General features: G+C 39.9%; 2 protein-coding genes across 2 annotated transcripts in view; one reads left to right on the top strand and one right to left on the bottom strand.

Annotated features, from left to right (window-relative positions):
• LOC101860877 (mitotic apparatus protein p62) overlaps nucleotides 1-7058 on the bottom strand; it is a gene marked incomplete in the record, with an annotated part of 20297 nt that extends 13239 nt beyond the window's left edge. The window contains 6 exon segments of the mRNA XM_013079791.2: nucleotides 1259-1348; nucleotides 1651-1832; nucleotides 3570-3666; nucleotides 4957-5079; nucleotides 5665-5771; nucleotides 6785-7058. Coding sequence (XP_012935245.1) covers nucleotides 1259-1348; nucleotides 1651-1832; nucleotides 3570-3666; nucleotides 4957-5079; nucleotides 5665-5771; nucleotides 6785-6962 — 777 coding nt within the window.
• Nucleotides 7059-11575: 4517 nt separating this feature from the next.
• Nucleotides 11576-13687, top strand: LOC101860635 (blue-sensitive opsin-like). Its single transcript, XM_005093444.1, has 2 exons — nucleotides 11576-12517; nucleotides 13625-13687. The coding sequence occupies exons 1-2, from the start codon at nucleotides 11576-11578 to the stop codon at nucleotides 13685-13687; spliced, it is 1005 nt and encodes a 334-aa protein (XP_005093501.1).
• The last annotated feature ends 7626 nt before the right edge of the window (nucleotides 13688-21313 follow it).

Genomic DNA, 21313 nt, shown 5'->3' with positions numbered 1-21313 from the left:
GAGAGACAGAGAGAGACAGAGAGAGACAGAGAGAGACAGAGAGAGACAGAGAGAGAATGAGAGAGACAGAGAGAGAGAGACACAGAGAGAGAGAGGGAGAAACAAAGACGGAGACAGAGAGAAATGTACATTTTTAAAGTTTCTGCTATAATATAGATGTGTTTGTCAAATTGTCTGTCGGTACTTGAACATTTTAAAAATTAATCTCTTATGAAAAAACTCGCTGAAATGTTCAGTTAGAAATTGTAATACACTAACAAGGAAATCTAGAATGTATTTTTATGATGAAAATGTACTCACGAAGATTTTTCTTCAGAGTCCTCGTCCTGTAAAACAGACGGGTTCAATCAATAAGATAAAAAAAATACAAATTATTTTAAAAAACTAGAGTAAAACACAAGTCAAAGCGAGCTGAAGCAAATTACTCAAGACCATCAAATAATTATCTTCCAAAGTTGTAACACGTATTCGGAGAACAAGCGTAATGGTATAATAATTGCTTAGGGGTAATCATCATAACGTTAGTGGACTTCCAAAACGTATAAACTTTGTAAGATTCAACTCATTCAACTTAAAATAACGAGTACTCAAATCCATATCACGTTCACGGGCATGCTGTTCCAAGTTGTTACACAACGACAGCGTCATTTAGTTGCCCAAGTCAGTTTCTGAGGGTTTCTAGAGAAACAGTATTCGAATAAAAGGTACCAAAGGACATGTCGCTACGTAGTTGTGCTTTGTTTCGTAATTTCCTTCTTAGCTTTCATCTCAAATGAGCTGTTTTATTCTTGGCTCTGATTTCGGAGCTCTCTTTTTGTTTAGTTTGATTTTAGGTTTAGTTTGAGTTTCACGGCACTTGCAATACAATTACGTAATATACGTGCCAAAGATCAGGCGTTACAAACGAGTAACATACAAAGAAAAGGAAAGGAAGACAGGGTAGTCAAGTTGGTCAAATCGAATTTTTATGATTACAGAGAATTCAACCGAAATGTTCGATCTGTTGAAAAAAAACACGAAAGGTCTTTCACGTCAAATCCTATATAGTAAATGTTTGTACCATTATGGGAAAAGCCCATATTTTCTTCTTCCACCCCCACCCTAGTTCTTCTAACTAAGCCTTTCTCCCCAATGAAGAAAACCATGTCACGAAGTAGCTAATATTATTTTAAAAAATATTCTACTGTGTAAATAGCCTCCAACTCCATCTGTAAGAACTTAAAAGCTACACAACAAGCGTACACGATACAATGTTTACCTCATCTTCGTCATCAAAGTCGTCTTCGTCTTCATCATCATCATCCTCTTCATCATCTTCATCGTCATCCACATCCATCTTTGCTTTCTGCTAAATTTAAGAAAAACAAAGAAAGTGTAATTGAAGTTACTTTTATGTCACCTAAAAGCTTGAAAATGTTAACATAAATCTTTCAGGTAAAAAGTGTGATCGGCAAGGTATGCAAGAGAAACATAATACCGGAAACATTTTATTATCTAAATCATCAAGTCAGTGCTGTCGGAGTTTAAAACATTTAAAAATTGTGATGTCTGATATGGACCTTACGACTTTCCACTTTAAGAAACATTTCGTATTTCTTAAAGTTGAAAAAATGTATGATTACATGGGTTCGTTTTGAAAAGAAAAATTACCTTCAGCTTATTTGATTTTGGTGTTCCTTTACGTTTTGGTGGCTTCCTTCCTTTCACAACAGCCACTTCCTCCTGCTCATCCTCGTCATCCTCATCCCGACCATTTCTATCATCTGCCTCAAGCTCCTCGGACTCGTCACTTTCGGTCTGTGTGTTGTCCAGATTTTCCAATTTGGGATATTCTGAAAAAGTAACATTCGCACAATTTTCTTAGCTGGGGTAAACAGTTTTAAACAGTCACGAGAAACGTTATGCACCCGCAAAGTTACAAACACTAGACACTTTCAGTTACAGAGTTAATGTAAGTCGGAATATAAACAGTTAACAAGTAACAGACTAATGGCACAACAGTCGTCGGTTTTCCGCCGTTGCGCTGTTACGGCGTTATAATCCGCCGGTTTTGTTTCTGTTTTATTTCTGTTTTGTTTTTGTTTTTTGTAATCTGACACCACACTCGTTCACACCAATGTATGGAACTGTTCTATTATATCCAGAATTAGGTCGTCTTCTATTTTCAACCGTTTTAGGTTACATTTCGCTGTTTGAAGACGCACAAAATCTTGATGTGACGCCAATATTTTTGTTTACAAAACAGCTAGACCCACGTCCCAAAAGTACCATGGTTTATGATTTCAAAGCAAAATAAGTTTCATTTTCTGACAGACCATTCACTTTAGAATAATCCCCCCCCCCCCTCCTCCCCTCCAAAAAAAAAACTGCGGCTTTTCGTGCTTTTGATGATTAATTAAGTGATTTACTGCACTATCGACTCACTCTTCTCGTGCCTCATGTTACAGTTTTTAATAAAAAAGATATTAAAAGGTCATGAAAGGCCAAGGTCAAAGTCATTTCACGGTTCAAATACCAAAATCACATTTTATTCATAGCTCATTCAATCTACTTTCAGACAACTATGTTTACTAGACCAAAAACAGTTTCGGCAACCATATAAACTGATCTAAAGTGACACTTTACGGTAGGGCAAGAATATCCAAGTAAGAGAAAACCCTGTATCAGGTAAAAACAAATGTGACGATAAAGTATTGCCGAATACCATAAAACTATATATAAGCTGAACGATGAATGAATACGCTTCACTAAAAAGTAAAGCAATTAGTTTAAAACATGTTATTTGCGCCTTTTGAGTATACGTTTTCAATGATAAAACGTCACCAGCGGTCAAGGTCTTAAAAAAATATTTAAAAGAATGCTCACACCTTAGCTCAAAAAATATCCTGAAAAGGTATGATTATAGGTTTCATGCCACTCCCTAGTATTGTTTGAAGCCTTTTCTGAGCAGTAGGACCCCCCCCCCCGGGCAGCACAGGGACAAGCACTGACAGCTCTTGGGTTAAGTGCAGTTAGTAAGTTACGGTACGGGAGCATGATACTGGCTGCATTTCATCTGGAATCGATTTGGCACAACTGTAACTTTGGGGTAAATGAGAAACTGCAGACCACTCCAAAACGCCTTAAACCAGGCCCAGAAACGTTGGGAGAGTAATAACCATTATACGGGGCACATCTTTAGTATTGATTAAGGTAAAGTGGGGAGTCAGAACATTGACATCGTTCTGAAAAGGGGGTGGGGATGGAGGAAAGATTAAAAGATCTGCTGGAAACATCAGATTGTTCAGTACTATTACCCATCAACAACACCCCCCCCCTTTCTGAGAGCTAAGCAAAGTGAATGTCAGGTACAATAATAAGCTATGGGACCATCAACTGTTTACTGACTGTTGATTGTTGAGCTGTAGTCTCCGAGCAATCGTGAAAAGAACAGTCAGTTTTCACCCGGTACAGATGGCAATACAGAGGAGCTAACCACACCATACCACCTCAGGTCCTAAGAACAACCTAAATTTCGCCTTGAAATGATTGCATAAGGTGCATCTAAGACAGATGAAAGCACCTCTTACCCATAAGATAGTTCCCGGATAGATGCACGGGTCCACTTCCAGATACTAGGTTGAAGGTCCCTCCAACTTTCCCGCTCAGAGCAAGATCCATATGGCCCTGAAGATACAGTGTACAGTCAAATCAGAAGCAAATCAGAAGGTTCAATCTTTTGTATCACTAAGAAGTTTTAAAGTGTGTGAAATGTTTTAACATACATAAAAAGACCAGTCGTGCTACGCCCGTATGTTTACAAATAAAGTTAATATATCACATTGACATTTTTATTTTAGTGTTTATTTTAATGTAGGTAACTGTACGTCCCCAATAGTTTAGATAATTTAGCAGACGGGCGTCCACCCCTGCCTGTTAGGGCCAACTCGAACTGAAGGATAAAAAAATTCCAAGCAAAAAGACCTACTTGATAAAAATGTCTCCCTACTCCGAAATGGAACCCTAGTTTCCTGCGTGCGACATCGAAGCATCTTATAACCTAACCGCTACACCACAGAAGCCGGTTTAATGTTCATGGTTTAATGTTTTGTCTGATAAATTGTTCTCAGTCATTACACAAGATCTTCAGAATACCCACAGCTGATTGTACCTATCAAAACCACCTTTGGGACTAGGCTACGTGGAATACACATTCCAGCTTATATAATGGATGTACTCCGTAAAATAAGGACTGCTGCATGGATATACCACATGAGTCTAGCTTTCCTTAGCGAATATTCTAACCAAACTGTCTACATAGACGTCGGCAGGATCAACTGTGTAAGAATTCCAGCAACATACTCAAATACCTTCATCTGCCCATTCACTACACATCTATGCCTTAAAATGAACGAGATTTTACCAGTGAATTGGGTAAACCAATTTGCATACACAGGCACACCACCTTTTAATAACTTTAAATAGTACAATGCTGTATGGCCAGGGTTATTATATCGAAATGATGAGGTACAGAAATGATTTGCAAACTACGTTTGTGGAAGACAAGGGCATGACCTCAGTGATTTCTTGTATCTCCATTTTTAATAACAGTGAAAATAGTTCATAACAAAGGGTGAGCTTAAGAAGAAGTCACATTTTCATTGTTTAATAAGTGGAGTTACAAGAAAGCATTGAGTTCGGAGGTGCTCCCTATGGTACTTCTGAAGGTGGGGCAGGTTTTCTTTTCCTACCGCCCTAATAGATAGAAACCGTTCCCTTCAAGAAAGCAGGCTGAGAAAAAAAACTGGGAATGATAAATCGCTGCCCCCCCCCCCCACCTCCTTGTATTCTGGTTTCCATTGTCCCCACTTGTATTCAGTCCTCAAACTTCTGTTTGGTAGATTATAATAGTCTTCTGTATTGCAGCAGCTAGGTTTGTTGAACTGTCCAAGGCAATAGGATGACGTAAAACCTTACCATATTGTTGTTCCCACAGGTCAGATTGACGATGGCGCCCTTCTGCACCGAACTGCTTGCGTCCATAGACTCAAGGGTCACGATGTTCGGCTCGCCGGGCACTGCGCCATCACCCAGAACAGCCTGGAGAGCGTGGGAAGGAACACTTGTAAAATGGGGTTTCTTTTCGGCATCACTAACTGCAAAGCTCTACCAAAGTCATTTCGAAAGCTGATATTAGCCCAGTAATTTTAAAATAGGTAAAGGGGTTGTTGCGAAGTGAAATAGTCATGTGTCATTTTGAATATACGTCACCATTAAAACTGGCTGCTCCTGTTCATGTGCAGTAGTTAGATTGCAATCCCCATTCTTGTCGTTTCCAGCACTGTGCATTTCGTTGACACAGATACCATTTAAGTGATGCACGTGTTGCCTTAAAGGCACACAGCATATTTTGTTTTAACACCTCTTAACGCTTAGCTTTTAAAAAATCGTTGACTAGGCGCTCGAACCAGGGTCATTCCCATCTTAGTCCAGTATGATACCAGCTAAGCACGCAGCATAAACAAAACATTCAAAGCGTCAGGCTAAGCAAGAGCAGGAAACCTGGACACTAAATGGATACCTACACAGCACTGGGTACTATTACATTTCGGCTTTCAGAGACGGTACTATATCCTCTTCAGATTAGGAGTGTGGCCTATGCCATTAAAACGCAAAACAGCCTACCAGTTTGAGGAAGAGAGTGTGGTTGACAAAGTCTTCATCATCATCTTCCAGCTCATCGTCCTTCGCAGTCCAAATGTGCGAGCGGTTGTCAGCGTTAAGTTCAACAGCTGGAGAAAACAGTTTATACACAATGCACGCTGGGCTGGAAAAGTGGTTCATTCAAAATTGAAGGCACTACTAAACTTTATATTGGAGACGTTTAGTTAAACTGAAAGTTACGATATTTGCAACAAATGGGTCATATAAGCGCCGAAGATTAGTACAAGGAAAAGGACAGAAGGACGATAGTCGTTTGAATGAAAAGGAGTAATCCACACCAGGGCGCCAACCAATCATCCCCCTTAATCGTTGGACAAGGAGTAAATGCATACCAAGACAAGTACACTGAGCAGAATCGTGCAAAGCAATTTTGGGAAGGAGTTCCGAAGAGGGCCTACCGACCAATAACACACAAAAGAGGATATTTTATGTGGGGTATACCCTAACCCTATCCCAAACCCTAACCCTAACCCTTGTATACATATAGTTCAGCGGACCTTGTCACGGTAAGTGCCGGTCCTCTGCGAAACAAGAGGGGAAAATCCCAATCCACGAAATTATCTTTTTTGTTGTTGCAGATATGACAACCGTTGGGGGGTGGGATGGTGGTCAAATTCTACCAGCCTGAGATAAACTACCAAAAAAAATATAATTTTAAGATGACTACGTTAAGCACAGTGGCAGGGGTTGGGGAATTTTGGTTTGGATAAAGAGACGACATTGTAACAAAATATAGATCTAGCTCTAACAAAAATGCTTTAAACAATAAGATGATCTAGGTCTAGATCTAGTTCTAGATTAGATCTATGATTTTTTCATTGGGGCCTTGAAATTCCACATGTACAAAGCGAACAGAGTAAAAAAAAGTTGGCTAAATAGGCATACGCTCCAAGTTTCACACACATACGATGCATAACATTTGAAGTTTAGTTTGTCTAGTTTTCAGGGGTTTCATGACTGAGTAGATCTTTTACGGCATTACCGACAATCTACACAGTGTGTAATGTACACGTTCATGCAAGCGAGAACTTTGAATAATGGGAACATCAGAGGTAACTTAAAGTATACGTATTATACTTACTCCAAAAGTATTCAACCCCAACGGCTTCAGAGTTTGCCCCCATTCCACTTCTGTTAAGACTGCTGCGGGAATGGTTAGCCATTTTAGTTTCAGTGCTGGGTTTCTTTATGGATATGGACAAAACGAAAGCTTTGACAGCCGAGGTGAGGAGCGAAAGTGGAGATGATGTGGAGCTCATGAGGGCCAACTAATAAGACAGACTTGACATTCTGAGGTCATGTGGACACGAGTCACGTGGGGGTGAGTAGATAGCCACTTGCTCCTCGTGATGTTTCTATGCTGTGAGCGTTGGAAAACCTCTTTTTCCGCCTTGTGACAACTTTTCTGTGCTCCTAAAAGCGGCTGTCGAAAATGCTGAACGTTTTGTTTACGAATAAGAATAAACGTGTTCATTTGCTTGGTTAAATTATGCGTGAGTACTCAAAATGAAACGTTTTATTTTTTCCCTGAGCACTGTAGAAAAAGAAGAGTAAAGTGGATCGTGTTTTGCTGGGTGCGGAAGTAAACATACTAAATTTTGAATAGCTCTAACAATTATGTTAAAAAATAATAATACAACAATATTTTTCCTTTGAGGCCTTAAACTTTACAAACTATGTCTGTTATTGGCCTCACACTTTGTGTTCATTCAAAAAGATGATAACAAAAATACATTAGATATCTTATATCACTTTTTCTTAAAGAGAGAAAACATAATGAACAAATATAATAAAAATTAAGTTATAATACAAACCTTTCAATGGCACAGTGGTTTATTATATTACATGCCCCTCTCCCCCACACCCCCATCCCCACCCCGGATTAGAAAGGAAAAAAAATCAAATCAAAGCGAAAGAAACCAAACTTCTCTCACAAGACCTAAGCTCGCACTTGATCCAGCACCAGAAAACATTGTGGAACAAACTAAGACATATTTTTCCTGATACTGTGCGATTATCTTTGGCTGATCGTTCAGAACAGACACCAGGGTAAACATTCACTACTTATTTAAACCCTTTTACCTTACACCAAGAAAATTGAATAGGGCTAGGATTTTTCTCTTTACTTTTTCTCCGCCTTCCAGCAGAAAATTATACAACATCATGAGCATCAATAAGCTGATATACTTTCATTGTGATATTAATGTTGACCGATCATTCTCTGTCTTTTTTCATAGCTTGTTTAATCTAACCAGTGTCTGTGGTGTAGCGGGAAAGAGACTGACAAAAACAAAACGCTTACAAAACAGATCGAAAACAAAACGAAAGCAAAACCCCCCAAAAACAATACTATATTATAGTATTCCTAAATCTTCAGGGAGCACCAACTAGACCTTTTGCATGTGAACAGACAGTGGGACCACTGCAATACTGAAACATCAGATATGAGCATAATATAGGCACAAAATACGTGCTGTTCAATATTCACAGTAGTAATTTGTCGTGCCTGTTGTTTTTTATGGTCGCGTAGTGTTCCGCCTTTAACGCGGCCTTTTTGTGACTGTTAGAGTGTTAAATAATACTAGAGAACAAAAGAAAAGACTTCATTGAGGTGTCGAGTTTCAAATACAAGTACGACTTGTCATTGACTAAAACCAAGCCGTGCTATGAGCTGTTGTGAATGTAATCAACTTGTGTTTCGCACGCTCACATGACTTTATGCAGTTGCGAGTATCGTTAAACTCTTACTAAGTAAACAAACAAACAAGAATGACTTGGGCCGGGTTATCACTTACCTTTTTCCTTCTTTAAGATCGTTTCTCCTTGGCCCGGGAACAAGAGCAACTCACCAGGAATGTATCAATTAGTGTTTAGGCTTAAAGTAGCACAAGGCCTGGATGGCAGGCACCTCTATAAATACGTTGTCTAGTGGGGTTTTAAACATCTGCAAAAACAAACAAATTATGTCATGTGGGAGCAGCTGCTTCAAACAAATGTTGCCAAATGTTCTCCATTCTTTTAGAAAAGTATATTTTTTAAATTATGGGTTTAACAATACTATATCAAGAATATTAAGTTATTTAAGAGGCGGCCTCTCCGAAATTAAAGCCAGTTTTCGATAGGACTGAGCCAAATGGGTTGAGAGCCTTGAAATCTCGACAAAACGATTTGAATTCAAGAACATCCAGACTGGGATTAGACCAGGCCATTTGCTCTAAAGTCCAGCTTGGCATCAACTGAACTAACGGAGAGCTCTTCCATCTTTTCACTTCGAAAATATTTCTAGAGTTCTTAAAAACTTTATAAAGTAGAGGTTGCCCCTCATTGATGCAACATGATTTATGAATCGGACAGAAGTAATCTTTTGGGATCAAGCTGATTTAAAAAGTTAAAATTATGAAACTTTCGAGTACAAATTATGGTATAGAAGCAGAATCATATTGCATATCAGAGTCTCCAAATTTGCTCCCGTAGCCTTGATGTTAAGGTGTTTGCCTCTCATTCAAAGGTCCCAGGTTCGAATCCGGGTAGCGATGAAAAAAAAATATTTTCTAAAATTGTCTCCTTTTACCTCCTATCCTGCTCTCCAACAAAATTCTGTTGTCTGCTTTCGTCTCTAATTCTGCCTCCTTCCCGTCACCTTCTTTGCCCCCTCCTCTGGGCTCCTGACTCTTTCTGCAGGTTTTCTACTGCTACTCCTCAGCTTCTTCTTACTGCTGTCTTTCAGCCACACCCCTCATCTTCTGGAAGGAAAGATCTAGATTCTATACCTAGCCTTCTTGAACGATGGCGAAAAATCTCGGAGGTCCCGTGCGCAAGTTGTGCACATTAAAGATCTCTTGGTGGTCTAAACCCGATAACAGTAGGCTTCGGCGGCCACCCCGGTAAAATTCAAAGTTTCCTAACAATTGAAAATGATCGGCTTGTCCCGCGCGCTCAAATGACCTTATGCAGTTTGTGAGTGCCGTAAAACACTTTTTAAAAATTCTCCAAATGTAGCACAAAATACGTACAGCAAGTCAACTAAAAATGCCACCGATTATTTTCCCTCCCACATTGGTATTCTTTTTTTGTTTGTTACATAAGATCATATAAGAATACATAGGGTAGTGCTGCTTTCCTGTTTTTATCATGAGCGTCATTAAATCTGTAATGGAAATAAAAACCTTTAGAAATCTAAATGAAATCGCTTTCAATTTTCAAAACAGGAAACGCTATTGGATTTTTTTTAAATACGCCGCCATACAATGCACTTTATAGGACTTACCTTTGCTTTTGTCACTGGTATATTGCAGCCCATTGCTGCACACTCCGCCCCCCGCCCCCGCCCCCAGTTATTATAAGTCAGGCGTTAGTAATCTAGGCGAGATATTTATAGATGTACAAAATTATTCAGCATGGCAGTTTCTTTTTTCATTTCCCGCGTTGTTTACGGAAAAGAAATTCATTCAAACAGGAGCTCTTGAGTTGTCGTCTTTATACGACGTACACGGTTCAGCATACTGTCAAGCTTTGACTCGAACTCCGTCCTTCAGCGAGTTGATAATTCCGCTGCTAACGGTTCCCAACCTGTTAGCACAGTAGGAACGTTGCAAGTGATTTTTGGTTGAAGCAATTTAGCCCAACACCTGTTTTCTACGCCCAAAATATTTCTTTTCAATTATCTGAGTCCGAAAAGTTAAATGTTAGTTTTTCTGCTTTTTCAACGTTTGCCTTCGAGATAATTTACTCGTATCTCTTATGTAGATCTAATTTTATTGGCGTTGACATCGGCATCAGTACTTACACGAAAGTTACAATTACACAGATCACACCTTTTTTCCTTACAGAATAAGTGTCAACGGCGTAATTCGGGTAATTATGACTCCTTCATCGCTCTGCAACTACATAGCTTAACACCCATTACAATTTGAACGTCATAGACATTTGACTCTAAACATATTAATATAATTTCTATCAGTCTGAGGAACATTACCTCTACTTAGTCCCTGTCTACGCCATTTAACCCCATAATAGACCACAATTACATTGTCGGGGGGGCTAAAATGTTCATTCGTGACAGTGAGCGTCAAGTGGTTTTTTTTAAGTTTTAAGAGTATTCATCGGCACGACAGGAGGTAAAGTAGTAGGGCACTGGCTGACTTTTACGAAGTGCTAATCTTTATTCCTGGGTGTTATCAGTGGTGTGAATTGATCCTGCTTAATCAAGATCCAAAACGTTCAGGCTCAGCAGGCAAGCAAATTATCCTACGATTTGATTTCAAAGTCTTTGGATGAGTAAATTGCGTGAAAAGAAGGCTGTAGTTCAATATTCCCTGCAATATAATTTGTGCGCTTCTCCTTATACACAATTTCACATAGCTCAAAAGTGTTGCAATATTCCAGTTTCATTAGAAAGGAAAGGTGCTATCTTAGTTGTTTCTCTGTTAATGCTATGCTATGCTGTTCCTTGTCTTTTAGAAATGGATTTCTGTTGCAAAGTAGGAGTCAGGTGAACATTTCTCAAGCTTTCGTATAAAGAAAGAACATTCAATAGGTGTGTTAGTTGTCTTGAGTGTGCCTTAACGCACTGAAGACGGCTAGTAAGATATCTGGTTTGAGATACCGAAAAGTAGGGTTTACATTGCACAGCTTGATGAGTATTAACAAAACTTATGTCTAACCAGCGCAGATATTACGTCCTAGTTCAGCCTTGGAGCAAAACGAACATATTCTAATCAATCAGCTGTCACAATATCCTGGATGCCTTTGCTTTTCTTCACCTATTATTTTGTTTTTCTTTCATTAATGAAGAGTTGGCACTAGATTTTTCGTTTCTGGGTCTAGACACATTATATACGACTCTGCTGTTGTTGTAAATGAACTGCTCAAGATGTACAACCTGACCAGAGAGCATCCCAAATTGATTGAAGATCATGTCGTCACTATTCTCATCTTCACCAACTGGGTTTTCGGATGTGGTATTATCAGCTTGTTTGGGGTTATCACAAATGCCATCAACATCGTCATCTTCCTCCGTCTGGGACTCAAAGATACCGTAAATATCTCGCTATTGGGCTTAGCCATAGCGGACCTGTGCGGTTTGGTCTTTCTTATACTCATCAGTATCTTCTACAACCCTCTTTTCTACGAACTCGACCTACCCTTCAACGCTCCAGAAGTCGAGTACTTGGCTTTTGGCTGGCCACGTCTCATCTTCACCCGGACCACAAGCTGGATCACTGCACTCGTCACCTTCGAACGATGCTTGTGCGTCACATTTCCTCTCAAAGTCAAGACTCTGATTACACCTAGACGCGTGGGCTGCGCCGTGCTAGCTATTTATTTCATAATGGCGTGCAGCATCACCCCAACTTATTATAGCAACCTACTCGGATGGAAATTTGATGTTGAGAGAAACAAGACAGTTTTCGGTCTCATTTACCGCAAAGAAAGGCGGGCGGTCGACGGGGTGTCCTTTATTGTCGGAGTTTTGATTACAAGTGTTTCCTATATCTTTGTTGTAGCCTGCTCTTTAGTCCTTGTTTTCAGTCTCAAGAGACAGACGAAAAAATTCAGCACAATGGTTGGACAGTCTTCTGAAAGTACCGGAGCAGTGAACAAAGATGTGGTAGATTCCAGAACTGCTAAATCTCGGCAAGTTACCAAAATGATCCTAGTTTTATCAATAGTCTTCATTGTTTGTTACATCCCAAGCAACCTCGTGCAGCTTGGCATGGCGCTCGTCAAAGACTTCAACAAAGGGGGACGCTATGCCAACACCCATGTTGTAGCCTGGACCATAGTTCATGTGATGGAAGCGTCTAACTCGTCTGTAAATATCTTTATGTACGTTATGATGAGTTCTAAGTTTAGAAAAATATTCAATGAAATGATACTAAAACGAGCATGAGTTTTAAAGGATGCATTATTTTTTTCATTTTTGTGCACTGGAACATGTTGGCAAACGTCTTCTTAGGCTTCTACTTGCCATAAAGCTCTTACAACCCTGTGATTGCTCATGTTTGTATTCGGCGTATTCCAAATACGCTTTTCTAATATTAAGAAAATTGGTTAAATTACCAAGGCTCTGTGCCCTGTCCATTTAATAAGGTTAACATTTGTTGTTTTGTTTGTTTAGTATAGGGTTTTACGGCGCTCGCAACTGCATTAAGTCATATGAGCGCGAGGGACACACCTAATACTTTTTCGTTGGTAGGAAATTTTGAATTTTGCCCGGGTGGCGGCCGAAGCCTACTCTTATCGATTTTAGACCACCAAGGGATCTTTAACGTGCGCAACTTGCACACGGGCCCTCCGAGATTTTTCGCCCTTGTCCGAGAAGGCTAGGTGTAGATCTTTCCTACCAGAAGATCAGGGGTGTGGCAGAAAGACAGCAGTTAGGAGGAGCCAGGGAGTAGCAGTAGAAAGGCTGAAGAAAGAGTCAGGAGCCCAGAGGAGGGGGCAAAGGGGTGAGGGGGTGGGGGCAGAAAGTGGAAATGAAAGCAGACAACAGAACATTGTTAGAGACCAGGAAAGGATGTGAAAGGAGACAATTTTAGAGAAGAAATTTTTTTGGTCGCTACCCGGAATCGAACCCGGGACCTTTGAATGAGAGGCCAACACCTTAACCTCTAGGCCACGAGAGCCCCGGTTAACATTTAACTAGATACTAATGCGGGCGGGTGGGGAATGGGGCGAAGGAAGGGGTGAGGATGGGTGGATGGGAAGCTATAGAAGGGCCTCACCCTTACCAAACTGTCATGGATTTGAATCTTGAACTTCTCAAATAACATTCGTGTCTTTCACCAATGGTCATGTTAATATATTATAAGGAGGCATCTCAAGCAGCAAAGCAACATTTCTGTCGTCGAGGTGGCACATTTCTCAGCACTTATTTTGTCTTGTGTCCCCGCACTGAACCTTGTCAATCTGTCCCTAGAGAGACCGATCTTACAAAAAGGTTAATGGACTCCAGATACCTCTAAGTGAGACCCGCCTCTGAATGGCATATCTGTGTTTAGTGGGATGTTTGTTGAGTCATACGAAAACCTCCCACTACCGGTGATTTCTTCAATGACATTAACCCATAATCGTGTCTCTGAATGCAAGTTTTCAGTTTATATTCTTTCTGCTGTTGACACCGATACCGCAGGCGGGACCGAGGGGAGATTATGCAGTGCACTGTTCTATCAATACGGCGCCCTCACCCCCCGCCCCTCTCCCTTCCACTACAATTTTTGTGGTTCGGTCTCTTGAGATTGCTGGAGCATTCAATGGGCCTTAAAGTCAACTCAACGTTGGCCAGAAGAAAAAGGGGGTGGGAGCATAAAAATAACCTCGCGAGTAAGAAACACTACAATCGGGCCGAAGACATCAATTATTTTTCAGAACATTATTTAATTGTTAAAGACATTGCAAAATCTCTCTTAGCCTCCTTTTCATTGCTCAGTTATTTCAATCATTATGTTAAAGATAGCTAGCAAAATTATAAACTGTACATAGGGGCAGCAGAGTGCTACAGATATAAACTTTTATACATTGGAGTGTATGCTGTTTAAACGGTAGATCCAGTTTTTCACATCCATTTAAGTATTACTACTTTGAAGTTTCTAACTACTTTTGTTAAAGTACACACGTACACAATAGCAAACAAATTGCCTACCTTGGTTGTAAATAGAAGACTATGGCGTCGTGAAGATATTACAATACCAGTCCCATTAAAAAATGTTGCTTTCGGGGGGAGGGGGGGGGCTTGGAGGGGGACATGACCTTTCTGAGAAAGTAGGCTTCAGGCACATTATGATTTAGCCCCGTCTCTTTTTTTTTTGGTTTTTGTAAAGTGTTTTACGGCGCTCGCAACTGCATAGGTCATATGAGCGCGTGGGACACACCTAATATTTCCAGTTGGTAGGAAATTTTTGAATTTTGCCCGGGTGGCGGCCGAAGCTTACTCTTATCGATTTTAGACCACCAAGGGATCTTTAACGTGCGCAACTTGCACACGGGCCCTCCGAGATTTTTCGCCCTTGTTCGAGAAGGCTAGGTGTAGATCTTTCCTACCAGAGGATCAGGGGTGTGGTAGAAAGACAGCAGTAAGGAGGAGCCAAAGAGTAGCAGTAGAAAGGCTGCAGATAGAGTCAGGAGCCCAGAGAAGGGGGCAAAGGAGGTGAGGGGATGGGGGCAGAAAGTGGAAATGAAAGCAGAGAACAGAACATTGCTAGAGAGCAGGAAAGGAGGTGAAAGGAGACAATTTTAGCGCCCCAAAAAAATCCGTTCGGGTTGTTGGTGGGTTGTCTGGTGTGATTTACTATTCGCCTATCAAACATCTATCGTCATGATCTCTCATCCTTCATTTTGTATTTGTTACTCACTTAAAACACCTCTAAGCTTCGGCACTAATATGACCTTATTGTGTTGCAAGTGCTGTAAAATTTACAAAAAACTACAAAGAATCCTTTACCAACGCGGTAGATAATATTATAACTAGCATTATTAGGTGAGTTTTTACAGATAAACGGGCTTACGTACGTCGGAATTCCCATGGGCAGAACAATCGACTCGGTGATCAGCGTCCTTTTATTCAGTGGAATTAAATGATTGTAAAAGTGAAAAAGAACTTGTAAATCGGAAAAAAATCAAATAGAAATGAAGAAAGACTTGGTAGAAACACACTCAAAACATTAATCGTAACTCATAAGTGTGGCATTTACATTACATTAGCGTAAACTATGCATACTTGGTTAGTTACCATTTACAGAGTATCTACGTTTGAGTGTGTGTGTGGGGGGGGGGGGGGGGGAGAGAATGAGATGGCGTTCTATATCAAGCTCCATAGTCTTGCATATTTTCCCTAGTTGTAATGATAAAGACTATAACAACTTTAATATTTATTTATCTTTTTTTATATATAATATTTATTTTATATTATATATTTATAATATGTATTATTATTTATATTTATATCAACTATTGTTTATTGGGACACAAAAATTTCTTCTGTGTGAAAAAGAATTAGAACTCACCCGAATTCGAACGACCAGTTCACGTGAGTTGGCCAAATTCATTATTCAACGTTCCTAAAAGATATGTATCACACTGCACTTTTTAGTTGTTAGACTTTTTACTTTGACTTAGCGACCTGGCAGTCCGGCGGCTGGTAGTAATACATGTATTAGTGTTCTTTTGGACTAATGAGGGCTCAATGTCTTCACAGTTTCTCTGACGTTATGTCTGCCATCTGATTCTGTTTGAATTTTCGCAGCACTAAATGACTTATTGAGACGATATTTTTCTACGTTTCTCAAAAGTGCAATCGAGTCGTGTCGCTGATTCCGCAAATTCACTGATGTGAACTGGATGACTCTTGTACTAAATACGCAATCTCAAATTGACTGTTGGCTACTTTGAACATTAAAGTGAGAATAAGCTGCAAGCAAATTAATATTTTATTCTGTTGTACCTATTTTGGACAGAGTTGCACGCTTGGGCGTTAAAGTCGTTGTACCAGGAAACACTTTCTTCATTACCATCTCAATTCCTCGTGAGGCATTCCACTGGCAGCAATATATTCCTCTTGCAGCTATCTTCCAAACCGGAAGATGAGATATTCCCCATGGATATGAATAAAATGCGTGTAACACCGTGGTGAAATCGGGTGCTCATCAAAATAATGCAAATGAGGAAACACACTTTTTTCCGCCCGTTGGACATTTTCTGGGTGACTCAACACCTTTAATGCCCATTGAAAAACACATTTCAGTGACAATTTTACTGAATTTTTTTTTGTAAATTTGCAGTTTCCAGGGACACTCAACCTTTAGAAGTTCCCAAACTCTGGGGGTCATTTTCTCACTGATTTTAGATATAACACCAGGTGACCACACCTCGTTTGATCATAAATATTTCGTTCTCTTCAAGATAGATGGGTATTTGTTCATTAAAACAAGACAAATAAACACGCATTAAGATTATATCAACACTTCTCAAAAATTGATGAACGGCTGATTCCACCTTGTCTTGACACAAATGGTCCCCCTTTCTTTCTTTCTTGATACTCATCTGCCCATATCTTGTGAATTCCTCGTTCGACTGAGAAAATAAGATAGCAACCTGGACTGAGAATCTTTAGAGCCATTCTTAGTCATTTCCCACGAAGCTTGAATCAATTCTTTCTGACGGAAGTGGTGCGCCATTATATAATTATTATAAGCAGAAGGCTCAGTTCGAATCTCACAGGGGTTCGACTGATTTGTCTCTTCCTTTCTGGAATAGTTTACTCTCATATCAACTTCCAGCCAGAAGAACAGAAATTCCGTTTTCGAGAGGACTTGCGCTGTGTCTACAAGGGGGATTAAAAATATTCCTCAAGATGCTGATTTAAGATAAGGAGCAGCTATTACATTGCACCGCCTGCGATGATACCTATTCTCCAATCAGGTAACTAAGTAACCAAATAAACATGTGTTATATTATTATGTCTGCCAGTTGCTCAGTTGGATAGACGAATACTATGACCTATGAACTATTCAATAACATCTATTTAGCCTACTTACCTTTATAAACTTGCCATAAAACAATGGAAACATTCACATGTATCTGTATCTGAAATGAAACTGTAGTTTCAATGTTCTTTGTAAAGTAGGCGAGACAAAATCAATGGTACTTTATTTAAAATTCAATTATTGTGATATCCAATCAAAAAATCCCTGTAAACGAGAAGAAGTACTGTAAGCAAGATAAGAAAAACAATAACTTTGCATGAAGCAAAATAATAGATCTATGAGGAACATCAGTAGAGTATAAATGGGGGCTCTCGTGGCCTAGAGGTTACGGTGTTGGCCTCTCATTCAAAGGTCCCGGGTTCGAATCCGGGTAGAGACCAAAACATTTTCTTCTTTAAAATTGTCTCCCTTCACCTCCTTTCCTGCTCTTTTGCAATGTTCTGTTGTCTGCTTTTATTTCCACTTTCTGCCCCCACCCCCTCACCTCCTTGCCCCTTCCTCTGGGCTCCTGACTCTTTCTGCAGCCTTTCTACTGCTACTCCTTGGCTCCTCCTTACTGTTGTCTTTCTACCACACCCCTGATCTTCTGGTAGGAAAGATCTACACCTAGCCTTCTCGGACAAGGGCGAAAAATCTCGGAGGGCCCGTGTGCAAGTTGCGCACGTTAAAGATCCCTTGGTGGTCTAAAATCGATAAGAGTAGGCTTCGGCCGCCACCTGGGGCAAAATTCAAAATTTCCTAACAACTGAAAATAGTAGATGTGTCCCGCGCGCTCATATGACCTTATGCAGTTGCGAGCGCCGTAAAACACTTTACAAAAACAAACAAACAAAGAGTTTAAATCAACCTGAATATGGTCTGTGGTAAGAAACCATTCTTTCTACAGCGGCACAAAGGACAATAAAGCCTAAAAAATAACCTGAAACCGGATGTTTTCTAAAAAACAAATTACTGCAATTCAAGAAAATGTATTGTAGTCGGCGACATAATCTAACCAAGCCTCGGGGATCATTGTCTGTAGGGAAGCCCAGAACAGCTGGTATGGAAAAAATAGATCAATACGAAACATTTCAGTTACCAACTGAGCCTGCGACTTGAAGTGTTCTTATAGAACTTCTCTGAAATAAGTTAAGGGTTTTTGTTTGCTTGGTTTTCTTTTTCCTTATTATTTCTTTTTAAAAAGAAGACAGTATTTTGCTGTCGGTTGGGATATGTAAATGTTGTTGAAATGGTATTTTCTTGAATATTTCCAGCGACATGTATAGTGTAGAAAGAACAATTGTTCCAAACTTGTCGTGGCATTTATTGTTGAGTGGAAGAAAAATAGAGAAAGAAGGGTGAGGGGATGGGGGGTGAGGGGATAGATAGATCTGTAAAGAGAGAGAGGGATGGATAGAGACAGACAGACAGTGTGTATGTGTGTATGTGTGCGTGTGAGAGAGAGAGAGAGAGAGAGAGAGAGAGAGAGAGATAAACAGATTCATTGTCAGACAGACAGACGGACGGATGGACAAATAGGAAGATGGACAGACAGATATACAGAGAGATATCATTTCTTAGTGCATTTGAGTAGATTCTGTTGGGTTGGGGGGTTTTTTTGTCTCACAAAAATTTGTTATCGTCTCATAGCCACGAGAAATAGAAAAATGACACAAAAAAGTTGAGCTGGAAACCCGTTATGTTGGGGGTGCGGTGGGTTAAGAGCAAACATTTTTCACATTTTGGAAAACGAAACAGAAAGCAAAGGAGGGAAGAGTTGCAAAGAGGAGAGTGTTGAAAGAAACACAATAGCCTAAGCGACTAATAATCGCAGAGAAACGTCAGAGGAGAACCAATGTTAGTATATGTATATAATAATATTATATATTATATATATATATGTGTGTGTGTGTGTGTGTGTGTGTGTGTGTGTGTGTGTGTGTGTGTGTGTGTGTGTGCGTGTGTGCAATACGTATTTTATAACTGTGACTTCAATTGTAAGCCTGCTGCCTTTCTCTTTGGATCAGTAGAGATTACAGAGAAGACGAACACAAAATTAACAGAGGTGCTATGATGAAAAAACTTTGGATGATACATTAGCGTGGGGTAGCTTTATTGTTGGTCTAGTAGCAAGAATCTTACCAAAGTCTACGATCTAAAATTCAATTGTACCTGTTAAAAAAAACTGTTTATTTTGATTATATCTGCCGGCATGATTTGGTTGGTTTTTATTCAAACTGATACATAATATATTATACGTGAAGACGATTTGTCATTTAAGGCATATTAACGTTGCCAAAGCCTCTTTATTTAGGAAGTCATGCAGCCTAATTAAGAATACGGGAAGCATCTGAGTTGCTTTTGTTTTGGGTTCTTTTTGACGATACTCCCAGCCCAAAGCTGGTTTCCCTTTGGTTAAAGTTGTGCTAGCGATATAGACAGGAGTCTTGTTTACAAACACTGCTTGTTACATACGAATACAAACGTCAGCAAGGCTATGGATTAAAGTTTTACCGCGTATAGCTATATCAATAACATTAACGATGACCGGAATTAAAAAGTCAGGGCATGGAATTAAGACATTGGTCTTAAAAGCGTAATTCTGCTAATTCGATCGTCTGATTCAGCTTTGAAATGTGTGTGTGTGTGGGGGGGGGGGTTGTCCTTGAGAAAGATAACTGTCTTATTTTCCCCTTTTCTTTCAACTGTGTTTTGATGATGGATATTGAACATGTGAAGGACATCGTCTCAGACCTTAAATTTAAGGTACTCTGGAGTATGTCTCCGCTGTGAGATTAAGAAGACAAATTAAAATGAACATTCTAGCCAAGGAAGTTATTATAAATTCTAGCTAGGCCTAGAAGCACATAGAAGTAAATGACAGCCGACGACCACTTCGGCTTTGCTAAACGGTGTTATGGTGAAATTATTGTAGAAATTCGATCGTCTGATCCATGCCCTATGAAACATAACAGTTATTGTTCTCAAAATCCTGTGTCAAGAGGATGAGCGCTGTGATCTGTCTCTGTTAATTGATCAGCCAGATAGCGTCTTAAGGCTCAAAATCGAAATGTGACGCGAATTATCTTCCCCTCAGCCTACCGTAGTCAGGAGGGGGGTGTTGATCCGTTTTCAAAAATACACAACATTCTGTGTGGTCGGGCGTTTAATTTCAACAGCTATAAATATAATAAGAGAAAGATTATTTTATCGAGTAGAGGCGATTTGCCTTGAATTTTTGCTGGTGGGTCTATGGAGAAGGAAATCATCATAATTGTTAGTGTGTTGACGTATAATGCATCGTGTATTAAAACAACTTGAGCATGCACAGGCGTGCTTTTTCTTGCAGAACGGAGGCAAATGTCCCTCTTCATCGCTTTTCAAATCCAAGTATGCCTTAAGCATGATGAAAAGCTGCTCTTGAAGGAAAAAATCGACAAGAGTGTGTAGTTTTAATGACTAGCTCATCCAAGTGCTCAGCTAGGATTGGCACTCGGCACCTTTTTGCTTAAGATAGAGTTTGGAGAGTTTTTACACTTCTTGCAACCAGTTAGCTGTTTCACACAAAGTCCTCCGAATTTCCGTTTCATTTCAAAGCCTAATGGACTTTGGCACTTCTTCCCCCTAGAGCAGTCTGCAAGTGACGGAAGGATTTACCACGAACTCGTAAATTCCTGTGAACGGATCTAAAAGGTTCTTTACAGGTCCTCAGCCCTCGGGGGAACGTAAGGAACTTTTTTGGGTGGAAAGTTAGAGAGAAAGAGAGAGACGTTGGTGAAATGAGAGAATGCAAGATATTGAGATACACGACGTGACTGAGTGTAGAGTCTGGATCTTTTTATCGCTGTAGATTGTTTTCTCCATCGGATGGATATAATGGTTTGGTTTCGAACTGACTCAAGAAAAACGAATAATCTCCCAGAGACATCTGGTAATAAAGAAATTAGAATGATGATGATATAACAATGATGCATACTGGTACTTCGACTTCTACAACAACTACAATTCCTACTCACACTACTATTCCTACTCCTACTAGTTTTCCTACTCCTACTCCAACGTCTCCTCCCTCCTCCTCTCGCTCCTCCTCCTCCTCCTCCTACTCCTACTAGTTTTCCTACTCCTACTCCTACTCCAACTTCTCCTCC

Source organism: Aplysia californica, unplaced genomic scaffold (assembly GCF_000002075.1).
Source record: "Aplysia californica isolate F4 #8 unplaced genomic scaffold, AplCal3.0 scaffold00063, whole genome shotgun sequence".
Classification (NCBI taxonomy): domain Eukaryota; kingdom Metazoa; phylum Mollusca; class Gastropoda; order Aplysiida; family Aplysiidae; genus Aplysia; species Aplysia californica.
Note: the sequence above shows the minus strand (reverse complement) of the source record. Positions and strands in the feature narration are given on the sequence as shown.